This window comes from Diabrotica virgifera, chromosome 6, assembly GCF_917563875.1.
Source record: "Diabrotica virgifera virgifera chromosome 6, PGI_DIABVI_V3a".
Lineage (NCBI taxonomy): Eukaryota > Metazoa > Arthropoda > Insecta > Coleoptera > Chrysomelidae > Diabrotica > Diabrotica virgifera.
Window position 1 is genome coordinate 99,182,978 of NC_065448.1, and position 26,655 is coordinate 99,209,632.

A 26,655-nucleotide genomic window follows, 5' to 3' on the forward strand; every position below is an offset into this window, starting at 1 on the left:
AAAATCTATTGTATAGTACATAATATTTTCCTTTAATTAATAAAAAGTTATATATATATATATATATATATATATATATATATATATATATATATATATATATATATATATATATATATATATATATATATATATATATATATATATATATAATAAGCGAGTCTTCTACAGCTGTCACCGCTTCTCGCATCCTAATTTCCAGCGATTTCTGTCGAAGCAATCTTCAGTTTTTAAGTCTCTGGCGGTCATTGCATCTTCGACATCTTCTCTCCAGGATCGTCTTGGTCTACCTCGTTTTCTTCTTGTGGGTGGAGTCCATTTTTCTATTTTTTTGTGGCCATCTATTTTCAGGCATTCTCTGAAGGTGTCCATACCAGTTAAGTCTTTTGGCTTCGATTGTGTCTATTATATCTAGATCGATTTCCATTTGTCTCCTAATATCTTCGTTTCTCACCCTATCAAGTCTAGTGAGTCGGCAACATCGTCTCCAATAGTTCATTTCCATCGCCTTGATTTTTGACTTGTTTCTTTGGTTGATTTCCCAGAGTTCAGCGCCGTACAACCCAATACTTTCTATTATTGTTTTATACATTCTTCTTTTATTTTCTTTTGTTATTTTATTACTCCACAATAGTCCGTGTAGCTGTCTGGTGGCTGATCTTGCTTGGCCAATCCTGGAATGTATTTCGTCGTTACTCCCTGCTTTTGAAGATATTTGGACTCCTAAGTATTTGAAGACTTCTGTTGGATTTATAGTTCCCATTTCAATTTGTAGGCGTTCTGGTGTTTCTCCTACAACTAAGTACTCGGTTTTTTGTATATTAATTGTAAGGCCCCACTTAGTGTACTCCTCTTCCAGTTTTCTAAGCATATATTCTATATCACTCTCGTCTTCAGCTAGAATGGCTTGGTCGTCAGCGAAGTGTATTGTGTACAATCTATCGTCATCGATTGGTATGCCCATATTGCAGCACTTTCTTCTCCACAGTGAGAGTGCCTCATTTAAATATATTTTAAAGAGTGTAGGTGCTATGCAGCAGCCTTGCTTTAGACCCTTACTAATAGGAATTTCTCTCGTTAATTTGTTTCCAGTTTTAATGTTTACCGTCATATTTTTGTAAAGCTGTTGTACTGCTTGTATATTTTTTTTGCTTATTCCTTGTTTTTCCATTGCTATCCAGAGCATTGAAAGTGGTACACTATCGTATGCCTTTGTCAGATCAATAAAAACTATATGGGTGGAAAGGTTGTGGGCTAATCTTTTCTCAATAACTTGCTTTAGAGAAAATATGCTCTCCATACAGGATCTGCCTGCACGAAAGCCATTTTGTTCTTCTACATCTGTCATCTCTTTTTCAATTTTATTTTTTATTATTTTTCCATAGAGTCTTGAGAGTGAGTTTATGACACTAAGCCCCCTGTAATTTGAACAATTTTTTCTATCTCCTTTTTTGTATATATTATTAATATGTGCTTTTGTCCACTCATGTGGTAAATCATGACCTTTATAGAATAAGGTGAAAACATACGCAAGTAATTCTCGTAATACTTGTGGGCTGTGTTTTAGTAATTCGTTCGGTATTCCTTGTGGTCCGCATGACTTTCGATTTTTTAGAGTTCGTATTGCATTCTCGACTTCCTGTACTGTTATTTCATCGTCTTCATCGTATTCTACTTCATATGTTGTTGTACTGATGTTCGTGAATTGCGGTCTTGTTTCAGTCAAAAGTTGCGAGTAATGTTCGATCCAAGATCTTTCTTCTATTAAATCTATTCTACTAGTCTCTTTTCTGTTTGTTCTCAGATTTTTTATCGTTTTCCATGCTTCTCTTGATCTTGTTGAACCTATATATTTGTTGAGCTCTTCACATTTACTTTCCCAGGAATTATTTTTTTTAACAATTTAAAAAGTTATGTAAAAATCTAAAATATATGATAATTATATCAACATTTTGAGGCACAACAAATGGATATCGCCAGGTCACGTGATTTTTCTCGATCGAACGGACTCGCTACGATAGAGGACGCAACCAACTATCGGTATTCGCGATGTGCAAGTAGGTACTTGGAAGGGAATTTAGAAACGATCGTGCGCGAATAACGGAGAAATATTGCAACTTTCTTAAATAATTCATATTGTCAATTGAAATTGTCAAATTGACGTACATTTCATATCTACTGTCATTGAAGAAGGAAAATTATATGTTGCTCCACAATATTGATACGATATGCAATTATTATATAAAGGTAAATTTAATTAATTGTATTTTGCTTGCAGTACTGCATTTTAATAACTAATTTTATTTACTACATACAATAATTGTTTACGTTTTAATAACATAACCTGAATCTTATTTTTTCTTCTTATTATTTTTTTGGACTATGGCCTTGACAATTATCCAGTAACCAGGACTAATATAATTGGCCAATATAATTAAAAGTGCGAATAAAGTTGCAGAGCGTAGAAATAGGTGTCGCTTTGCCGAACTTGCACGGTCCCAATAGGCTCTTCTCACACTGCTGTTTACCTATAGCGCTTTTCATTTATATGCATGAGTAATTTGTTTGATCACCTAGTGGTTAGAAAATTTCACCAAAACAACCTGTCTTTTTTAGATTATTTATTTTTAATATTAAAAAATACGCCGTCAAAATAACAATTGCACCCCCGTGTCCAAAAAAAAAGTGTACAGGGTGTTTCATTAATAATTGTCCATATAGTAACTGAAGAAACCTTAGCACAAAATACGAAGGTTTAACCCAAAACATTTAAATAAAATGTGGTTCCTTACTGAGTTACAGTGTGTTTTATCTAAAAATTTAAAATATATTTTTGCTCAGCATTTTAAAACTATTTGAAGTATCCGTTTCATACTTGGCAGAAAGTGCGCCTATTATACACCCTACTAAATTATGATAAACGAACGTTTCTAGCTACTACCAGAGGCGTACTACAGGGAAGAGTGAAGGGTTGACCCTTCTTAAATTCTACGCCACTGGTGGAATTACTATTTTAGTGCTATTTTTAGATTTTCCAATATTTTCTACGTAAATAATATACTCTTGATTGGTAACGATAAAGTCATTAGTTTTCGAGATATTTGAAGTTAAATATGAAACGGCACAGTTATTTTGATTAATTTATGATATGATTCATATGATTAAAATTTAAAAATTATTTGTACCCAGTACTCTAAAACTATTTGGCGTATCCTTATTATACTTGGCAGAAAATGTAGGTACTGTACACCCTACTAAATTAAGATAAATAAACGTTTCTACCTACTACCAGAGGCGTACGACAGGGGATAGTGGCTGTTTGATCCTTCCCAAATTCTACGCCACTGACGAAATTGATATTTTAGTGTAATTTTTTGGTTTTCCAATACGTTTTACGTAAATAATATACTCTTCATTCGTAAAGATAAAATGATTAGTTTTCGAGATATTTGAAATTAAAAATGAAGCGACACAATACATTAATCAAAATAACCTTGTCTTTTTATTTTTAACTTCAAAGATCTCGAAAACTAATGACTTTATCTTTACAAATGAAAAGTATGTTATTTTCATAGAAAGTATTGGAGAATCCAAAAATTCAACTAAAATAGCAATTCCGCCAGTGGCGTAGAATTTGGAAAGGGTCAACCATTCACTTTCCCCCGTCGTACGCCTCTGGTAATAGACAGAAACGTTTGTTTAAATAAAAAAAAAAGGATTTTAATGGAAAACGCTTAAATTCTCTTGTTTTTTACAATGTAAAAACTTAAACTTTTACGGATTGTATAGCTAATGATATGAACAATACACAATTTCACTTTTTACGTTAATTGTTTACGTTATGCTTCATTAATAAACAATAAAGTTTCAAATTTTTTGCCGATTCCGACTACTTTTCATGTTAGTACATCATATGTTTTATACATATTTTAATAAACATGACGATATATTTTAATGTTTGAAAAGTGTAAGACTAAAAAGTAAAAAATAAAAGAATATGAAAAAAAAAAATTTAAGAAACGCTTTTCTTTAGTTACGAGTGACTAAAATTAAAAAAATATAAAAAAATCAACTAAAAAGCAAAAAATAAAAAAAAAAAAAAGAATGTGTGTGTACTTTGTACGCACGTAAGAAGTTATACTTCTATTACATATTATGTGATTTTAACGAAATTGATATAATGTACTTTAAACAGTTTATTTATATTTCATTTAAATATTAAACGAATTTTAATACTTACTACTTTCCAAAAATTTTTATTAACACAATACCAAAAATTTAAAAAAATAAAAGAATAAAACCACACAAACACATTGAAAAATGCCACAAAGAAAAAATGATTTCTGAACGATGATAATTGTTGGCAAAAATTTTAAATACGCATTTTCTGAAAAAAATTATATATCAAATATACTTACAATCATAAAATGCATAAAAAAAAATAAAAAAATAAAAACTTGCATCGGGATTCGAACCCGCGAATTTGGGGACGCTTTGATTCGTAATCGAAGCCTAGACTCACTCATCCAATTACACATTATTTGTCATGTGGAAAAATAGGGCAACTGAACGTTTTACTGTTTGACAGTTGTTCTGAATTTACCTAATCAAATTATGTAGTTTGGTTTTTGTGGAAGAAAATATTAAAATATGACAAAGCAGTAAGAAAACAATATATTGGATGAAGATTGGTAGAACTTTTGTTGGTAATCAAATTAAGTATGTAAATCAAAGCATTACATACCTACTAGATAAATAAATCTACGCCAAAAAATCATAATTTAAAAATAAAAATCGGACCTAATTTCGGATTTCTCTCTAAAATCCCCATTCTTGAGACAATAAATTTATTGCAACCTAATCCAAATGTATAATTACAATATGATTATAATAAAAACTACTTACCAAATTAGAATGAGTTTTCCTTGTCCAAAAGTCCAAAAATATATATGAAAACTATTTAAAAAGGCAGTATAACTATTAACTAACTTTTGTTTGTTGTTTCTTTTCCCACAAATTTCAAAACGCAACAACCATAAATAATCAAACCACACATAGAGAAATAAAAACAACATTCTTTTTATTTCTCTATGAAACCACAGCTGTGCCACAGCCGCCATATTGAATAATTTTTGACATGTCATTTGAACATCCAATCAGAACAAAGTTATAATGCGCATGCGCCCGGATCGTAGGTTTTAACATATAAAAATTCACCCTCATATCGCGCGTAAAGAAGTGTAACTTCAAAAATTGAAAAAATCTAACACATTCGTTAAAGAAAAGCATGGGGCGAAAACCGTCTATTCGATGAACACGCGCCACGCTTTTCTTTGACGGATGTGTAAAGGTGCATTTAAATCAAAGCGAACACGAACGAACGAACGAAGGACCGAATTCGTAGGTGTTCGCTTGGTCATTCGTTCGCTACAAAGTAGGGCCATTTACATTGAAGCGAACGTTCGCATTCGTTGATGATCGGGAGTGCATATTGCCCGCAGATGTTTTTAAGATGGGCCAGTGCAAGTCACACATTGTGTTTAAGTTTATTTTCGTGTTTCTTGCTGGGTAAATTTTAATACAATAATAGCTTACAAAAATAGCAGGTAGCCGGTATTATACGCTGTTTGAGAAAGCTTAGAAAATAACATAATAAAGAACCAGCTTTCTTAAAATTCTTCCTCGAAAAAGTTACTTGCTCTTGATGTTATGACTATATTATTTTCAAATAATAAATTGTAAAATTGGTGTATCAAAATAAATTTGTTTTTAATTAATTTTAGCAATTAATTTGATTTGGTTACCTCATTAGTGTTTCTGGGTTGAAATTTATCCAATAAAAACATTTGGATTTTAAAAGCAAACCACTTCGAACCCTCTTTTTGTCTTTCTCGCCTAAATGATGCCAGAAGCTAATTCATTTTTTTAGTTCAGAGACATCACAACCCATTCCCATAGAAATGTTAAAACAAGCATCAGTTTTTCTGTTTATTATTTTATATAGCTTCGATTTTGGGTTTCATAGGCATATTCCATATTGCAAAATTATGTTTTCACAACTACACAATAAACAACCCTCTGAAACTAATGTTTGTAAATAAATTAAATCAGTACTTCTAAACGAATTCGTTCGCTACCGTCTATCCACTGTCCACATTGAACAACGATTTCCTTTGATGATTCGCTCACTTACCGACATCGGTTGGAACATGTGCGAATGCGAACGAATTCGTTCGGTCGTGCTCGATTCGCTGTACAAATACAATAAAGTTAACGAACGAATTCGTTCGTTCGTTCGTGTTCGCTTTAATTTAAATGCGCCTTTAGATTTTTTCAATTTTTTTTTATTTTTTGCTTTTTAGTTGATTCTTTTATATCTTTAATTTTAGTCACTCGTAACTAGTGTTGCCCAAATGCAAGACCAAGATGAGACTTGGACAGTCTTGGTCTTGGTCTTGCACCAGTACACCTGGTCTTGGTCTTGGTCTTGGTATTGCACTCCCAGTCTTGGTCTTGGTCTTGGTCTTGCAGCAAGAGTCTTGCAAGTCTCGCAGTTACCCACTAGCCTATTGCTATTTATTAATAAACAACTCACATTAGGTGGGTTTGAACCCACGATCTAAACTATCCCTGCCTATACTCTAACTGGGCTATCTACCATGTCCCACGGGAGTCAGTCTGTTTCTTAATAAACGTTTGCATTTAATAACCTGACATGTGCTAAAACATGGTGAAAACACAAAAAATCAAACAAATGACATAAACTTATCTAGACTGTATTTTAAAGAACATTATAGGTATAATATTATAGGTATAATATGAAATGAAATGGAATAAAAGAGTTCTACAATTTAATTTGCCATTTATTCAAATAAAAAATAAAAAAAAAATACAAATTAAATTACAGCTCAGTACGCAATAGCTTTGACACTATTATTAGTTGAAAATTTTTGTTTGCTATTAGTTGAAATTTTTAAGATTGACTTTTTTTTAAGAAGAATTAATACAAAGTAATACACGCAGTTTAATTATATAACATTTATACAGAGTGAGTTTTATGTATGGAACGCCTCAACTATCTCGGAAACGACTTGAACGATTTTTATAGAATTTGGTCAGTAAAGGTCTTCTAATGCGGCCGATATTATAGTGGTAATTACAGATTGTTACCAGATCTTGCGTTTTTTTGAAAATATAATGAACTTTAGTATTTCGAATAGAACACCCAGTATATTTTTGCATTTTGAACCATAATAACTACTAATTAATTTTCATGTAATATTTCCTATACCGAAATGCCGTAATTTCTGAGTTATTTCTATATTTATTAAAAAAAAATTAAACAAATTATAAAAATCAATTGTTTCAGCCCTGGCAGACTTATTTTAGGTTCTTTGAATAATATGGAACAAAAAAGGTCTTTTGTAGTTTTTGTCTAAAGTTATTCGTTTCCGAGTTATAAACAATTTAAAACTGAAAAAAAAAATCGAAAAATGACGATGTTCAAGGCTCAAAAACACAAGTAATAGCTATTTGTATAACAAGGGAGGAAAGTGCTACTTTTCCTCCCGAGAATGAAGTTTACTGCCCGACGCGTAGCGGAGGGCAGTAAGCATCCAAGGGAGGAAAAGGCACTTTACTCCCATGTTATACATATGGTTTTTCCACCTTCCTCAAATAACAAGTCATTTTTTCATTTTTACTTAATTTATTTTATGTAACCAACCAATAAAATTTATTAGAACTAAATCGAACAAGTAGGTACAATATAACTGTCAACTGTCAAATATAAGTCAAATTATTAATGTAAACATTGTTAAATCAAAATAACAATTTACTGTTTTTTACCATTCTGCAAAATACAGAGTGTTTTATAAATAAATGTTAAAATGTGTAGACACTTACGTAATAGAAAATAGATATTATACAGGGCGTCAATAAGTTATATTTCATGAATGACATATGACGTTACTTTTACTTTTCCTCCCTAGGGAGGAAAAGTACAACTTTGCTCCCTACAATCAGGTCCGGAAAAGTATACTTTCGATAGAGGTAGGTGGAAAAAAATATTATTTTCGAAATCTCGAAGTGCCTAAACTGAAGTTTAAACTTTATTTATCAGTTGTTGATAAGTAATTTGTTTATTTCATTTTAAAAAACATTGTTTTTTAGTTTTTAATGCAGCCCGATCACCCATCCTCTCATAAGTTCTTCATTAACAATAAAAAAACAATGGCCAAATCACACATCGGCCAATATCTCTTTTTATATAATAATAAATATCTCTTTTTTTGAAATTTGAAGGTTTTTTAACATTTTACCGTGCGCGAATGGGCTATACATGGTAGCCAGGCATTATCTTATCTAGTGCTTTTTCAGCAAAAAATTTTGTTTGGCCGATTGATCTAATATCTAATTGCACACCCTGCAAAATGTAGGACGTTTAGTCTTTACGATATGGATAAGGAAAAACAATTGAGTGGTTGTCCGTAACAGTGAATATGGTATTCGTATTATAGTTTTATCACCTTATAGGCGACATACTTCTTTAAAAGTTTCAATGCGATATTGTTATACACACAACACAAGAAGATTATTTTATGAAAGGTTGCTATTCTCAAAATCTAGACAATTGCTCAATTGTAATTAATTTCGGAGCGAAGGCGTCGTCTGATATTAGGAAAGAATGAAATATTTTATTTTTACATTGTATAATAAATAATTTATTATGACCTCTGAGTACGTATCCAATAAATAAGTGTTCATATTTTTAATTCGGTATGTATGTTCATCGTATTGTTCATAATGCGGATAAATCCATTTTTCCAAATTTTTGTTACATATTTTTTTGTATCTCATAGTCTCTAAGCATATACCCGAACTAATATACAGGGTGTAACAAAAATACAGGTCATAAATTAAATCACCTATTCTAGGACCAAAAATAGTTCTAATGAACCTAACTTAACTTAGTACAAATATGCATATAAAAAAGTTACAGCCCTTTGAAGTTATAAAATGAAAATCGATTTTTTCCAATATATCGAAAACTATTAGAGATTTTTTATTGAAAATGGACATGTGGCATTTTTATGGCAGGAATATCTTAAGGAAAAATTATAGTGAAATTTGTGCACCCCATAAAAATGTTATGGGGGTTTTATTCCCTTAAACCCACCCAAACTTTTGTGTACGTTCCAATTAAATTATTATTGTGATACTATTAGTTAAATTCATTATTTTTAAAACTTTTTTGGTTCTTAGTATTTTTTCGACAAGGCAGTTTTTATCGAGTTGCGGCTTCTTTTCTAATATGTTTACGTAGGGATTTTATGGGGGTTTTGTTCCTTTAAACCTCCCAAATGGTTGTGTACGTTCCAATTAAACTATTACTGCGATACCATTAGTTAAACACAGTGTTTTTAAAACTTTTTTGCTTCTGTGTATTTTTTCGATAAGGCACATTTTATCGAGATGTGACTTCTTTTTTAATATGGTTTAAAATATACCTAAATATGTAAATCATAAATAAATTTTCCTATTATTATCAAGTCTCCATAATCGTACTTAGCCATATCACAGATGAACATAACATATATGTGGCCATATACAAATGTGTGGTGGATTTGACAAATAATATGCAAAATATTTCGACAAATACTGACTTTTCGAAAAAGTACCAAGAGGCAAAGAAGTTTTTAAAGCATTGCGTTTACCTAATGGTTCTACAATTATAATCAAATTGAAACGTACACCACGTTTAAAAGAACCAAACCCCCATAAAATTTTTATCGGGTGTCTAAATTTCACTATAATTTTTTCTTAAGATACTACTGCCTTAAGAATGCCACATGTTCATTTTCAATAAAAAATCTCCAATAGTTTTCGATATATTGGAAAAAATCGATTTTCATTTTGTAACTTCAAAGGGCTGTAACTTTTTTTATGTGCACATTTGTACTAAGGTAAGTTAGGTTCAATCGAACTATTTTTGATCCCAAAATATGTGATTAAATTTATGACCTGTATTTTGTTACACCCTGTATTATTCCATAAAACGACACTCAAACTGCAAGACGCAAGAGTCTCGCAGGCTTGGTCTTGTTCTTGCTCAAGTCTTGCACGGTCAGTCTTGGTCTTGGTCTTGCTAAAATAAGGCGGTCTTGGTCTTGGTCTTGCTAAAACGCAAGAACAAGACCAAGACTGCAAGACCAAGACCGATTTTGGGCAACACTACTCGTAACTAAAGAAAAGCGTTTCTTAAATTTTTTTTTCATATTTTTTTATACTGATTAATAGTATGTACAGATTCAGATGCAATCTTCTGAAATTCAAATGTCTCCCTGAAAATAATCCTTGGGCGCCCATGCAAGCATCTTGCAAAATTAAAAGCTCCCGCAACTCGGTTGACCTGTTCATTTTTTATATTTGAATGTTTAAATTTACTTTAATGTCACGTCAATGATATTTTTCGTAATAACAATTTTTACCGTTTTTTAACTTTGGGGGGATTTTTATGGAAAATAACCGCTACCCTTCAGCCAGACCGGCATTTTTGTATTAGGCTATCATGGAGGAGTTACCTGAAAAATTTTCAGATTGCCTAAAATACCTACTCAAAAATGTCCAACAGCTCTCTTGCTACTAAAACAACTAAAAAAGTTTGATACTGAAAATTAATATTTTTCCTATAAAATTTTAGGATTTATTGCTTTGCTTCCGAGTATTATCTCTTTCTTTGGTACCTGAAGTGGGAACATCCATAAACTACGTCGTAAAAATTTCGGACTTTTTAATACCCTCCCCCCCCTTCCGCTGTAAAGCGCCGTTTACAGTTGATCCCCCTTTTTAGTGATTTTTTCTTTAAATTCCATGATATTTCTGGATTTTTTAAAGACTTACTATGTAGCTCATTAATATCCGCGTACTTTTTTCACTCAATTCGCTGTACAACTAATTAGCTTTATTGGGACAAAAGACAATACTTTTATCGGAGTTCCGATATAGTTTCTTAACTGCATCATATAAATCTTGATACTTATTTTGTTTTGATTTCAATACCATGTTTTTTATTAAGTATAAATACAATGTAGTATCTAAATAAAATAGAATATTTTATTTCTATTCATTCTTGTAGAATTGTTTCACACAGAGTATTCAGTAACTAAATGAATAGTTTAATATTTATTGCTTCCAGACGTTGTTCTGTATAGAAGCGTTTGTTTAAATACATAGAACAGTGGTTCCCAACCTTTTATGTCTAGCGACCACGTTCCGATGTTTTTTCATATTCGCGACCCATCCCTCACCCATGATGATATAATATATTATGTACGTTATTCAGCTACTATAAGAGCCACTCCGCGACCCACCTGAAATCCGCCTGCGACTCACTAGTGGGTCGCGACCCACCGGTTGTCGCGACCCACCACAATGTTTTCTTGTTTGTTATTCTGTACAAAACTGCTAGCGAGTGATAAAAACGAAATGAAAAGTATGCGATAAAAGTAATATACCTACTACGTAATTCTTTTTAATTCTAAAATAGGGTAATTTTTTATATTCGTGAACATCAAACGACGTCGGATGTGCACTCATGGCCCCCTCCCCCTGTCGTATACCGTCGTAATAAGCAAATAGCCTCTTTTCATCGACGTAGTTTATGAATGTTCCCTATGCAGAGTTGTATTGTCCTTTTCATGAGCATTTTTCAGTGCGTAACAAATGATAGGAAAAAGGGTAAGTCCGTGATAATACACATTTATGACATTTATTCTAACATAACATTTTAGTTAAATCTGACAGTTGTCACATTTTATTTTCAATTGGGAATAAAAACAAATCAAATGTGTTTCTTGCATTTATAAAATGGTATTTTCTTTGATTTGTATAGTCTTATAAATTATACAGGTTATATTTGTAATATCTAATGTTGTTCTGAAGCTATTTCCTTGTGGCATTTTTATGATTAATTATTTATATGGGAAATAAGCCACAATTAAAATGAAAAAAATAATTTTATTAACGTTTCGACGCCCAAATCGGGTGCCGTTGTCAAAATACAAAATATTACTAAAATAAACTAAAGTGTTGTTGCTAAGCAAAAAAATTCTTCTAATAATTTATTTAATCTCACTCATTTATATTAGCAATTCAGACATATATTATACATTTTAAAGTAGAAGACTTTAAAATGATATTGCCAATATTTATGAGTTGCGTTCCTGGGACGACTTACTGAAAGATAGTTCATTCGATTACATGAAATTAACCCCAACTCAAGAATATCCGTCATAAAAAATTATAGCATGTGATATGTCTTTAAAAAGACAACCAAATGCAACGACAGTAAAATTCTCGCGTTAGAGACCTCATAGTAAATCACAAGGGAAAACCAGGAAAAACCCTGTGATACTATCCCGACATCGTAAGTATTTGGTCTTACATTAATTTACTCTCAAAAAATAATACCAAATTCTGACTTGTAACATGTTTAAATTATAAATATTATTAATAATACTAGATATATAAGTAAAACTAAAATATGTACTAGCTCGATATTATTGACTTACTAATCTTGGTATTTTCTTTCTATTGACTTCCTCTTTCAGTATGGGTAACCACATCCTACTGTATTCTACCGAGGAATTTGCGACACAATTGGTTTCATTTAGCATAATTAGAGCCGCTTCTTTGATTTTTCTCTTTTTACTATCTGATTCTTTCAGGACTATACTTGAATCTCTCCACTGAATTCTATGTTCATTATCCCATGCGTGTTGACATATTTGAGATCTCTCAAATTCTCTATTTTTAATATAAGATTGATGTTCACTTATTCTAACGTATAATGGTCTTGATGTCTCACCTAAATAAAATTGTTCGCATTCACAAGGTATTTTATAAATGCAATTTTTTGTTCTTTCTTGATCATTGTTAGGTTTAGTTTTAGATAGAATAGATCTCAATGTGTTTGTTGTTTTGAATGTTGTTGAAATGTTGAATTTATTTCCTATTGTTTTAAGTTTCTCGGATAGTCCTTTTATATATGGTATTGATATTTTCCTCGTATTATTTCTGGTGAATGTTGTAGGATCCCGTTCTAAGTTGTTCTGTTCCATTCGATCCAATATGTCTCATATCCAATCATCAAAGAAGGATATTGGATATGAGACTCAAGTGTATAGAAAACCAACACACACCAACAGATATCTCAATTACAAGTCAAATCACAACATCAACGTTCAAAAGGGAATTATTAAATCCTTATATGATAGAGCCAAAATTACTTGTTCTAACGAAAATTCCTTTTTAGCAGAAAAACAATTGTTAACATCTGTTTTATTAAAAAATGATTATCCTTTATCGTTTATAAATAAGGAATTGTCAAGATTGGATCGAATGGAACAGAACAACTTAGAACGGGATCCTACAACATTCACCAGAAATAATACGAGGAAAATATCAATACCATATATAAAAGGACTATCCGAGAAACTTAAAACAATAGGAAATAAATTCAACATTTCAACAACATTCAAAACAACAAACACATTGAGATCTATTCTATCTAAAACTAAACCTAACAATGATCAAGAAAGAACAAAAAATTGCATTTATAAAATACCTTGTGAATGCGAACAATTTTATTTAGGTGAGACATCAAGACCATTAGACGTTAGAATAAGTGAACATCAATCTTATATTAAAAATAGAGAATTTGAGAGATCTCAAATATGTCAACACGCATGGGATAATGAACATAGAATTCAGTGGAGAGATTCAAGTATAGTCCTGAAAGAATCAGATAGTAAAAAGAGAAAAATCAAAGAAGCGGCTCTAATTATGCTAAATGAAACCAATTGTGTCGCAAATTCCTCGGTAGAATGCAGTAGGATGTGGTTACCCATACTGAAAGAGGAAGTCAATAGAAAGAAAATACCAAGATTAGTAAGTCAATAATATCGAGCTAGTACATATTTTAGTTTTACTTATATATCTAGTATTATTAATAATATTTATAATTTAAACATGTTACAAGTCAGAATTTGGTATTATTTTTTGAGAGTAAATTAATGTAAGACCAAATACTTACGATGTCGGGATAGTATCACAGGGTTTTTCCTGGTTTTCCCTTGTGATTTACTATGAGGTCTCTAACGCGAGAATTTTACTGTCGTTGCATTTGGTTGTCTTTTTAAAGACATATCACATGCTATAATTTTTTATGACGGATATTCTTGAGTTGGGGTTAATTTCATGTAATCGAATGAACTATCTTTCAGTAAGTCGTCCCAGGAACGCAACTCATAAATATTGGCAATATCATTTTAAAGTCTTCTACTTTAAAATGTATAATATATGTCTGAATTGCTAATATAAATGAGTGAGATTAAATAAATTATTAGAAGAATTTTTTTGCTTAGCAACAACACTTTAGTTTATTTTAGTAATATTTTGTATTTTGACAACGGCACCCGATTTGGGCGTCGAAACGTTAATAAAATTATTTTTTTCATTTTAATTGTGGCTTATTTCCCATATAAATAATTAATTGTAATATCTAATTAAAAAAAATATTAATTTTATTTGGGCGCCATCTATCGACAACTAGAATAATCAGCGAACTAGAATAATTACCAAAGTAATCACCGACGTGCCTTTTTTCTGTCATATACAATTTAATGCGTTAGAAAGAAATCGAAAAACTGTGACGCAGTGAAAGATGATCATGAAAAAAAGAATATCTTGATTTTGGCTTCTTTCCTTCTTCTTGTCTATATTATAGCAATGAAATATATGTTATACCTAAATTATAGTAATGTCTCCATAAAGTAGGAAAATTTATTTTTTGTTCTAGGCATTCTTCTGCGTCGTTCTTTTGATAATCCAAACTATATCCGCAGCACCTGAGCCGGATCATTCTTTGGGACGGGAAGGAGAACCAAAAAAAATCGTGATTAAACCAATAGGTTATATAGGAGGAGACGGAGGTGGTAATGGTACAGGCGGTTATGGCATAGGCGGCGGAGGCGGTAATGGCAGAGACAGTTATCGCATAGGCGGCGGAGGCGGTAATGGCAGAGCCGGTTATGGCAGAGCCGGTTATGGCAGAGGCGGTAATGACAGAGACAGTTATGGCAGAGGCGGCGTAGGCGGTAATGGCGGAGACGGTTATAGCAGAGGCGGCGGAGGCGGTAATGGCGAAGACGGTTATGGCAGGGGCGGTAATGGCGGAGACGGTTATGGCAGGGGCGGTAATAGTGGAGACGGTTATAACAGAGGCGGCAGAGACGGTCATGGCATAGGCGGCGTAGGCGGTAATGGCAGAGACGGTTATGGTAGAGGCGGCGTAGGAGGTAATGGCGGAGACGGTTACAGCAGAGGCGGCGGAGGCGGTAATGGCGAAGACGGTTATGGCAGGGGCGGTAATGGAGGAGACGGTTATGGCAGGGGCGGCGTAGGCGGTAATGGCAGAGATGGTTATGGCAGAGGCGGCGTAGGCGGTAATGGCGAAGGCGGTTATAGCAGAGGCGGTAATGGCGAAGACGGTTATGGAAGGGGCGGTAATGGCGGAGACGGTTATGGCAGAGGAGACGTAGGCGGAAGAAACGGCGAAGGCGGCAGAGGCGGCAAAGGCGGCGGAGGCAGCAGTGGCGGCAGTGGCGGCGGAGGAGGCATTGGCGGCGGAGGCAGCAGTGGAGGGGGAGGCGGAATTGGCGGCGGAGGCGGCAGTGGAGGCGGTAGTGGAGGCGGAGGCGGTGGATGTGGAGCCGGCGGATGGGGACTAGCCGGTAGAGATGGAGGCCCATATGGTGGTGGCGGTGGCGGTGGCGGTGGTGTTGGCGGTGGCGGTGGCGGTGGTGGTGGCGGTGGTTATGGCGGTGGTGGTGGTGGCGGTGGTGGTGGCTGCTGAGAAAGTTGGAAAATTCAGACTGTTGGGAGAGAGTTAGAAAAGCCCAAACCAGTTATTTCAATTTAAAGTAATCAAATGTTTTCAATATGTTCACACCTAATTTTATATGTGGACTTTTTAAAATTATATATCCTATTTTGTATTATTGTGAAATATTTTTGTAATGTTCAAGTATTACACTATGTAATAAATTAAAAACAATATTGTAGTAATATTTTTTCTTGAGTTGTAGATGTTTCTAACTGAAGTTTTCTTACTAAAAATAATGATATAATTAACAAAATGCATCTAAGGGTATTCAAACATATAGATTACTTTTTTCCCAAGAATTAAGTAAAAGCAAACAACATGGAAAATGCTTAAATTGTTTGGAAAAGAAACCAGCTGCTATATCACAAATTAGTCCATTCATTTGTAATCTCGCACTAATCTTAACTTCCTAAATTTTTATACTTTTACCATGTATAATTGTGAAACATATCGATTAATAGCTTAGTTAGAGTTTATTCAACTTCCTGTAAACTGAATAAATTGCCAAATTGTACTTGTAAGCTTTCAAAGTACAAAGGTTTTTGTTACTATGCAAAAGTAAATAAACTTAAATTTAGTGAGATTATAAATTAGCAGTTCGGACTATTTTAAGTCGCAGTCTATTTAGAATAGTTACCTCAATAACAACTCTAGTGCGTAAGTCATTATTTAAAGTTACGTCGACAGAGTGTAATTATAATTAGCTGTCAATAAAACCATTATTTTTACTCGACTTTTTTTTACGACGACTTCAACATTTATTTGTCATCCTCGATCGAGAAGAAGCGGACACAGAGCATTAAAAACAATATATATATATATATATATATATATATATATATATATATATATATAAAAAAAAAGAAATTTAATCTTTGCAGATAAGTTAAATAGTAAACTCTTAAATATTGGGGAAACCTGCAAGAAAGACTCTAATGAGTATCAATTGTTTCGCCGAACGTTTTCGCCAAAGAGAATTAATTTGGCTTCTTCAGGGCTGAAAGAGAAGAAATTATAATTAGCTACCATATATTACCTATTAAAAAACACTGGAGATCTTACCGTAACTTAGAATTGTAGAGTTAGGATGTTATAAAAAACTTAGCTAGTAACAACATAGTGGTTTTTTTTTTGTTACTGTTAGAAAAAAGTTACTGTTAAAAATGTATGGTAGCTGTGAACTTGAGACGCAAAAGTGTACCCAAGGGTAACCGAAAAAACCCAATGCAACTACATTTTGAAGGAATTAATTCTTTGAGTTGTCGGCAATAACTAAATTTTTGATTGTTAAAAAGTTCACATGTGAGGTTCTGTTTTGCCAGAACGCATGCGCTGACATGTCAAAGTAGTTCTTATGATTCTTTATAATGTCGTTAAGGTTCATTGGTGTAACAAGATGAAATTAATTACCAGTTTAGGGTAATATTATTATTTAGATTTTTCTTATTAAAAAATTGTTTTATATATTATATTGTTCATGTGATGTTATTCTAATATCTTATTGAGATGTATATAAGAAAAGCAAGGGAATGTTATCTTTTTTTAAAAATTAATGAAATTTATTATTTAAGTAGGTTAGTTATTAATGGATAAATCAGTCAAGTTGGTTCTCTGTGATGTTACATTTTTCTTGGTATCGGATTTAAGTAAGAAGTGGTATATATTGCTTAGATTCTTAATGTCACTCTTAACATTGATGGAAAAATCGTTAAGGAAAATATATGACATTTCAATGAACTCTCTTTTAGATTTATTGTTCTCACGGTGGAGAATTGTAGTGTTATTATAGTCCATGAGATGACCAGTGGAATGTACATGTTTGGCTAAAGCACAACGGTCTGGGTGAAGTCGAGAATCACTTTTGTGTAGTGTGATACGTGATTTCAATAATTGAGAGGTTTGGCCGATGTAAGAATTGTTGCAAGAGAGGCATGGAATGTTGTAGACAATGTTACTAAGCATATCTCTAGGTGTCTTATCTTTGATCTTAGAATAAAGATTATTAATTGTTAGGGCTGATCTACAAGCCACATTAAGTTTAATATTGTTATTGTTATTACCAAAGCTATTTTCAACACTTTTCAGAATCCTTGTTAACCCCGGAGTGATATCACTGAAGTATGGTAATGAAAAATATTTGTTTATAGGAGTATCAGAGACTGGGTTCCCACTTAAGACATCAGGATCAGCATTGTTAGTCGCGAAGGAAGGTGAAGTACCCTCGTTTTGGACAGTGTTAAACAAAATCTTATTTACTAGTGGTGTTGGATAGGCATTTGAAATGAAAAGTTTCTGTAGGATTTGTAGGTTTTTTGTATGAAAAGAAGGATCTGATAGTTTTATTACTCTATTTTTCATCTGTTTGACTAAATTGACTTTGGTAGAATTATTATGGTAAGAGTGGTAGTTAAGGTATCTACCAGAATGGGTCGGTTTTTGATACCAATCTATTTTAATGTTGTTATTTTCCCTGATCATCCTTATGTCGAGAAAGGGGACGGACCAATTACCATCTTCCCTCTCTATAGTGAACTGGATGTAGGGGTCATAACTATTGAATGTGTTTAATAGTTCATCTACCTTGTCATTGGGTATAGCCAAGATGATATCATCAACATATTTTTTAATGAATGGAATTTGAAAGGATAATAAAGGAATGACAGAGTCTAACACATAATCCATAACGTAAGTTGCAATTATAGGAGAAATCTTTGCTCCCATAGGGGTACCGAAAGTTTGTTGATAGAATTTTCCATTAAATGAGAAGTAGGTGTTATTAAAGAGAAATTCGACGATGCTGATGAATCTGTCATAAGACATGGAACAACAACCTCTAATACGGTCCCAATTGACCTCTATTGATGTCAAACAAATTCCTAGATGTACGTTGCTGAATAAGGATACAACGTCAAGGCTAACGAGGACATAATTTGATGGTAGTATGTAACCATTATATTTATTTACCATTATATTTATTTACTTTACAAGGTAGATGAACTATTAAACACCTTCAATAGTTATGACCCCTACATCCAGTTCACTATAGAGAGGGAAGATGGTAATTGGTCCGTCCCCTTTCTCGACATAAGGATGATCAGGGAAAATAACAACATTAAAATAGATTGGTATCAAAAACCGACCCATTCTGGTAGATACCTTAACTACCACTCTTACCATAATAATTCTACCAAAGTCAATTTAGTCAAACACATGAAAAATAGAGTAATAAAACTATCAGATCCTTCTTTTCATACAAAAAACCTACAAATCCTACAGAAACTTTTCATTTCAAATGCCTATCCAACACCACTAGTAAATAAGATTTTGTTTAACACTGTCCAAAACGAGGGTACTTCACCTTCCTTCGCGACTAACAATGCCACCAGAATGGGTCGGTTTTTGATACCAATCTATTTTAATGTTGTTATTTTCCCTGATCATCCTTATGTCGAGAAAGGGGACGGACCAATTACCATCTTCCCTCTCTATAGTGAACTGGATGTAGGGGTCATAACTATTGAAGGTGTTTAATAGTTCATCTACCTTGTAAAGTAAATAAATATAATGGTAAATAAATATAATGGTTACATACTACCATCAAATTATGTCCTCGTTAGCCTTGACGTTGTATCCTTATTCAGCAACGTACATCTAGGAATTTGTTTGACATCAATAGAGGTCAATTGGGACCGTATTAGAGGTTGTTGTTCCATGTCTTATGACAGATTCATCAGCATCGTCGAATTTCTCTTTAATAACACCTACTTCTCATTTAATGGAAAATTCTATCAACAAACTTTCGGTACCCCTATGGGAGCAAAGATTTCTCCTATAATTGCAACTTACGTTATGGATTATGTGTTAGACTCTGTCATTCCTTTATTATCCTTTCAAATTCCATTCATTAAAAAATATGTTGATGATATCATCTTGGCTATACCCAATGACAAGGTAGATGAACTATTAAACACATTCAATAGTTATGACCCCTACATCCAGTTCACTATAGAGAGGGAAGATGGTAATTGGTCCGTCCCCTTTCTCGACATAAGGATGATCAGGGAAAATAACAACATTAAAATAGATTGGTATCAAAAACCGACCCATTCTGGTAGATACCTTAACTACCACTCTTACCATAATAATTCTACCAAAGTCAATTTAGTCAAACAGATGAAAAATAGAGTAATAAAACTATCAGATCCTTCTTTTCATACAAAAAACCTACAAATCCTACAGAAACTTTTCATTTCAAATGCCTATCCAACACCACTAGTAAATAAGATTTTGTTTAACACTGTCCAAAACGAGGGTACTTCACCTTCCTTCGCGACTAACAATGCTGATCCTGATGTCTTAAGTGGGAACCCAGTCTCTGATACTCCTATAAACAAATATTTTTCATTACCATACTTCAGTGATATCACTCCGGGGTTAACAAGGATTCTGAAAAGTGTTGAAAATAGCTTTGGTAATAACAATAACAATATTAAACTTAATGTGGCTTGTAGATCAGCCCTAACAATTAATAATCTTTATTCTAAGATCAAAGATAAGACACCTAGAGATATGCTTAGTAACATTGTCTACAACATTCCATGCCTCTCTTGCAACAATTCTTACATCGGCCAAACCTCTCAATTATTGAAATCACGTATCACACTACACAAAAGTGATTCTCGACTTCACCCAGACCGTTGTGCTTTAGCCAAACATGTACATTCCACTGGTCATCTCATGGACTATAATAACACTACAATTCTCCACCGTGAGAACAATAAATCTAAAAGAGAGTTCATTGAAATGTCATATATTTTCCTTAACGATTTTTCCATCAATGTTAAGAGTGACATTAAGAATCTAAGCAATATATACCACTTCTTACTTAAATCCGATACCAAGAAAAATGTAACATCACAGAGAACCAACTTGACTGATTTATCCATTAATAACTAACCTACTTAAATAATAAATTTCATTAATTTTTAAAAAAAGATAACATTCCCTTGCTTTTCTTATATACATCTCAATAAGATATTAGAATAACATCACATGAACAATATAATATATAAAACAATTTTTTAATAAGAAAAATCTAAATAATAATATTACCCTAAACTGGTAATTAATTTCATCTTGTTACACCAATGAACCTTAACGACATTATAAAGAATCATAAGAACTACTTTGACATGTCAGCGCATGCGTTCTGGCAAAACAGAACCTCACATGTGAACTTTTTAACAATCAAAAATTTAGTTATTGCCGACAACTCAAAGAATTAATTCCTTCAAAATGTAGTTGCATTGGGTTTTTTCGGTTACCCTTGGGTACACTTTTGCGTCTCAAGTTCACAGCTACCATACATTTTTAACAGTAACTTTTTTCTAACAGTAACAAAAAAAAACCACTATGTTGTTACTAGCTAAGTTTTTTATAACATCCTAACTCTACAATTCTAAGTTACGGTAAGATCTCCAGTGTTTTTTAATAGGTAATATATGGTAGCTAATTATAATTTCTTCTGTTTCAGCCCTGAAGAAGCCAAATTAATTCTCTTTGGCGAAAACGTTCGGCGAAACAATTGATACTCATTAGAGTCTTTCTTGCAGGTTTCCCCAATATTTAAGAGTTTACTATATATATATATATATATATGTGGATGTGTGAATTGTTCGTAAGGGGATTTTTCCACATTCTGTATTTCATTTTATATATATATAATATATATATATATATATATATATATATATATATATATATATATATATATATATATATATATATATATAAATAAATAAGCAAAATTATTGGCTAATACTCGTAAAGTGAATGTGAATTTAGTTGGAAATATATAAAATGATGAAGGGTCATCATTCCATACATTTCTGTGCAACTATATACACCGGTGTTTCGGCCTATTTGGGCCTCATCAGTACAGTGTAGCAAGTTAAAAAAGTTGTATGCTAACTTGTAAAAGGATTATTACAGGAGCAAGGTTACCATTTTTGGTTATATTGTTAGAAGACCCGCATATCGCAAGGCTACAACTAACACTGCCAAGGAGGTAAGGCAACCTGAGGAAATGAAAAGCCATAACATTATTAAATAAAATGATGTTACATAATCGAGTACAAATATAAAAATAGATAAGCAAAATTATTGGCCAATACTCGTAAAGTGAATGTGAATTTAGTTGGAAATATATAAAATGATGAAGGGTCATCATTCCATACATTTCTGTGCAACTATATACACCGGTGTTTCGGCCTATTTGGGCCTCATCAGTACAGTGTAGCAAGTTAAAAAAGTTGTATGTTAACTTGTAAAAGGATTACTACAGGAGCAAGGTTACCATTTTTGATCATATTGTTAGAAGGCCCGCATATCGCAAGTTTACAACTAACACTGCCAAGGAGGTAAGGCTATCTGAGAAAATGAAAAGCCTTAACATTATTAAATAAAATTATGGAATGATGACCCTTTTGAAAGCGTAGGCGCAAAATTTCGGATCAATGTTTTTTAAATGTACTAATTTTTTTCGAATCCTAATACATATTTTTAAAAAATTTAAATGCAGAATGAAAGATTAGGTACACTACCAAGGGTCGAAAGTCCATTAGAATAAATAACATGTTTTTAATGAGATATTTAAAATTAAAAATCATACTAAATTTTCTCTTTTTTCACCCCTGTAACTTATTAAAATAAACATAGAAGTTTTCAGGGACGTTCGGCCCTCGGTAATAATGTAATCTTTCATTCTGCGTTTAAATTTTTCAAGAATACTTATTAGTTTTCTCAGGATTCGAAAAAAATTAATGCATTTAAAAAGCATTGGCTCGGAATTATGCACCTACGCTCTTAACTAATATATTAATGTTTTATTTGTTTTTTGCCATCATCAGCCAATCAGTTACAAGAAAAATAAAATTTGAGTTCTTACAATTTTTGTTGTTTTATTACAACTAAAAAATAAAAAAATATAGATTTATTTCATAAGTGAATATAGTAGATTTAAGGGCGCTAAAATATATGCCGCACGCGGGCGCCATTCAGCCTTGCGGAGGCCCCGATAATAATGTTTAATCGAGTTATTAAGGTGATACAGTAGCGATCAACAGGTAGCAAAAACGCGTTCCAAGATTGCGGCTGTAATTTTGAATATTTTTTCGAGATATTTGGCACACGTATTCGTAACATAATAAAGAATAGCGGTACAGAGCCTAATTTGAAAAATTTATTAATATGTGGAAATTACTCTGTAATTAAATACAATATTAAAAAAACGAGCCTGTACCGCCATTAAGAAGAACAAAAAAATACACTTTCTTCAAATAAACTTTTTTATCCGATGCCTAGATTTTGTGTCATTTTGGAACCACTAAAATTTTTTATTTCATTAGTAGTTCCAAAATGACACAAAATCTAGGCATCGGATAAAAAAGTTTATTTGAAGAAAGTGTATTTTTTTGTTCTTCTTAATGGCGGTACAGGCTCGTTTTTTTAATAGCGTATTTAATTACAGAGTAAATTCCACATATTAATATATTTTTCAAATTGGGCTCTGTACCGCCATTCTTTATTATATTACGAATAGTGCCAAATATCTCGAAAAAATATTCAAAATTACAGCCGCAATCTTGGAACGCGTTTTCGCTACCTGTTAATCGCTACTGTTTCCTCTTAAGCTTTAAAAATGGCCATTTTCTCATTTTTCAAATTTTCAATCGCATATAACTCGACAACAATCAATTTTAGAAAAAAATGACAAGAAAACTTTTTTGCTCAGAATAAGCCAAGTTATCTAAAAAAAAATTGATCGAAATGAAAAAATTATTTTTGTGAATTTGTTTAAAAAAAATTGTTTAAACAAGTTTTCGACCAAGGCACCGCCCGGCGCCCTGTTATAAGGACCTCTTTATGAGTAAGTTTGTGCAAAAAAATCGAATCGGAATAATTTCGCTAGCGCGGGCGACGATACTGCCCGGTATATTTCTCTTGCTGAAGATCATTAGCTTTGCTTTCTTTACGTTTATATTGAGTCCACCTTTTTCTTGCTAATAATCATAAGCTTTGTCTTTTCCTTACGTTTATATTGAGTCCATATTATTGACTGTAATACGTAATTTTGTCCATAAGGACTTGAAGGTCTTCTTGGTTGTCCGCAAATACTGTGGTGTCATCTGCGTATCTGATGTTGTTTAGCCGGTACACTTTAATAGAATACCTTTTTCAGTTTTGTGCAAAGCTTCGATAAATATTCTTTCAGAGTAGATATTGAAGATTAAAGGAGACAAAATACAGCCTTGCCTCACGCCACGCATGATCTTCACATATTTAGGGCCAATTTCTCATATCGGGTTCAACTCCAGTTTAACCTGAACTTCTAGTAAACGTCAGTTTAAAGTCAAAATTGTGTTTCTCAATTCGCACGTTCAACCGATGGCAATTTAAACTTAAACGATGCTTGAACGGTGGAATTCGGCCGTTCAAAGATTTCAGAACTCCGTTCAGATGATTTCATGGACTACGCATGCGTTGTATTAACACGAAACGCTGTCATAATATAAATATATTATATTTTATTATATTAAGCCTAACGATAAAGATAACATTATTTTGGTTTTTATAATATTTATTTATAATTATTAAAATGACTATTTGACTATAAATACTTAAATTTAACTTTATTCAAAAACAGCATAAAAAAGGTAGTTCAGCGAATATGTTCATTTTTCAACAAAATAACCACGTTTTTAGAGGGTTTTTCGCAAATAACTCAAAAAGTAAATATTTTGTCGAAAAAATATTCATACCAAAAATATAGCCTGTAAAAAAGTGAAAAAAAAAACGGTGTACGGGTTAGATCTCTAAACCTATTAGAAGCAGAGTTATAGTTAATGAAAAATAGGTTCATATTCGTCAAATTCCAAGTCGAATATTATTTTAACATGAAGTGATCAAAAAATGAAGCACTTTTTGGGGAAAACTCATAACGACATTTTTAAAGTGTTTAAAATAAACTTGATTTTTGTTATATAAAAAAATTTCTAGCATCAAAAGTAAACAAGCTACACTCAAAATAAAGTTGGTCCCTTTTTTGGTAAAAAAATCGGGAGATCACCCCCTAATTAGCATCTCAAATATGTACTTAATTGTTACCATTTCACAAATTGCTTTACTGGTGTATGTATTTTTTATATGATCTGTAAGTTTCATCGGTTCAAAGTCCTTATTTTTGAAAGGGCTGTAGTTGAAATGACTTGAAGGAGTCACCAATCACGAGCGTATGCAAATTTAGAAACACCAAATCTTAACCAATCTTTTTCTTACAGAAAAACAAGAAAATACAAGATATTCAGAAAAGCAAAGCTTATTTTTTTTACTGTTTGAGATTTTTGGTACCCCTAATAATTTTTAAGTTATTTTGAAAAAAATTATTTTTTTCAAAATTAAAAATTAAAAATTTTTTATTTTAAAACCATTTTTTTTTTCAAAAATAAGCACGTTGAATAGGTGAAACTTACAGATCATATAAACACAACATAAGTAAAGCAACTTGTGAAGCGGTAACGATTAATTTCATTTAAGTTGCTAATTAGGGGGAGATTTTCCCGATTTTTTTTTGCCAAAACAAAAGGGACCAATTGTATTTTGAGCGTAACTTGCTTAATTTTGATGCTAAAATCATTTTTATAAAAACAGAAATAAAGCTTTTCTTAAACGCTTTAAAAAATTTGTAATGAATTCTCTCCAAAAAGTGCTTCATTTTTTGGAAATTTCACGTTGAAATATCCTATTTCAAATTTGGCGAATATGAATCTATTTTTCATTAAATATAACTCTGCTTCTGCTAGATCTAGAGACTTGATGCATACACCAATTTTCTCACTTTTTTACAGGCTATAGTTTTTCCAAAAACATTTTTTTCAATAAAATACTTACTTTTTGAGTTATTTGCGGAGAACCGTCTAAAAACGTGCTTATTTTGTTTGAAAAATGAACAAAACTCGGAAATAACTCGAAAAGTATTAACTTGGTGAAAAAACTTTATAGAACAAAAGTTGATTAAAATTAGTCAGTTTATCCATTTCCGGACTAATCTTGGACGTATATTTTTTAACCCCCGAGAAGGAGGGCATGCTAGCTCTGCGCGTGCCAAATTTCATGTCAATAGAAACGGTTCTTTAAGATTTACAGCAAAAACCGTCAAAGAATGTACTATCTTGAATATGGCCATTTTCGCGTTTTTAAAATTTTAAATCGCATATAACTAGACAACAATCAATTTTAGAGAAAAATCATAGGAAACATTTTTTGTTTAGAATTACCCAAAAAATCCAAAACAAATTCGTCCGAAGTAAAAAAAATGATTTTTTGAATTTGTAAAAAAAAATTGTTAAAACAATAATTTTCTGACCGCGGTACTGCCTGGCATCCTGTGGATTTGTTAGAAGGACCTGTTTTTGAGTAAGTTTGTGCAAAAAATAAACGAATCGGAATAATTTACCTAATGGGGCGCGCATACAGGCTGAACTATTTACATTATGAGCCAAACGTAGATGATTTGGAAAACGTTAAACGATAGATACTGTTGTAGCTGCGCAAATGGCAACATAACCATAGGCTGTTGTTCGCATGTTGCTGCCTTAATGTAATATTTATCGTATGGAAAATACTTTACAAAAATCATCAAGACATCAGAA

At 32.4% G+C, this 26,655-nt stretch overlaps 1 protein-coding gene across 1 annotated transcript in view; it reads left to right on the forward strand.

Moving 5' to 3' along the window:
- The window catches only part of LOC126886655 (uncharacterized), a 32,399-nt gene extending 15,725 nt beyond the window's left edge, over positions 1–16,674 (forward strand). Inside the window, exon 2 of the mRNA XM_050653651.1 lies at positions 14,861–16,674. Within this exon, the coding sequence (XP_050509608.1) occupies positions 14,861–15,916 (1,056 nt within the window). The 3' untranslated portion in view covers positions 15,917–16,674. The remainder of the gene's footprint in view (positions 1–14,860) is intronic.
- Positions 16,675–26,655: the final 9,981 nt, after the last annotated feature.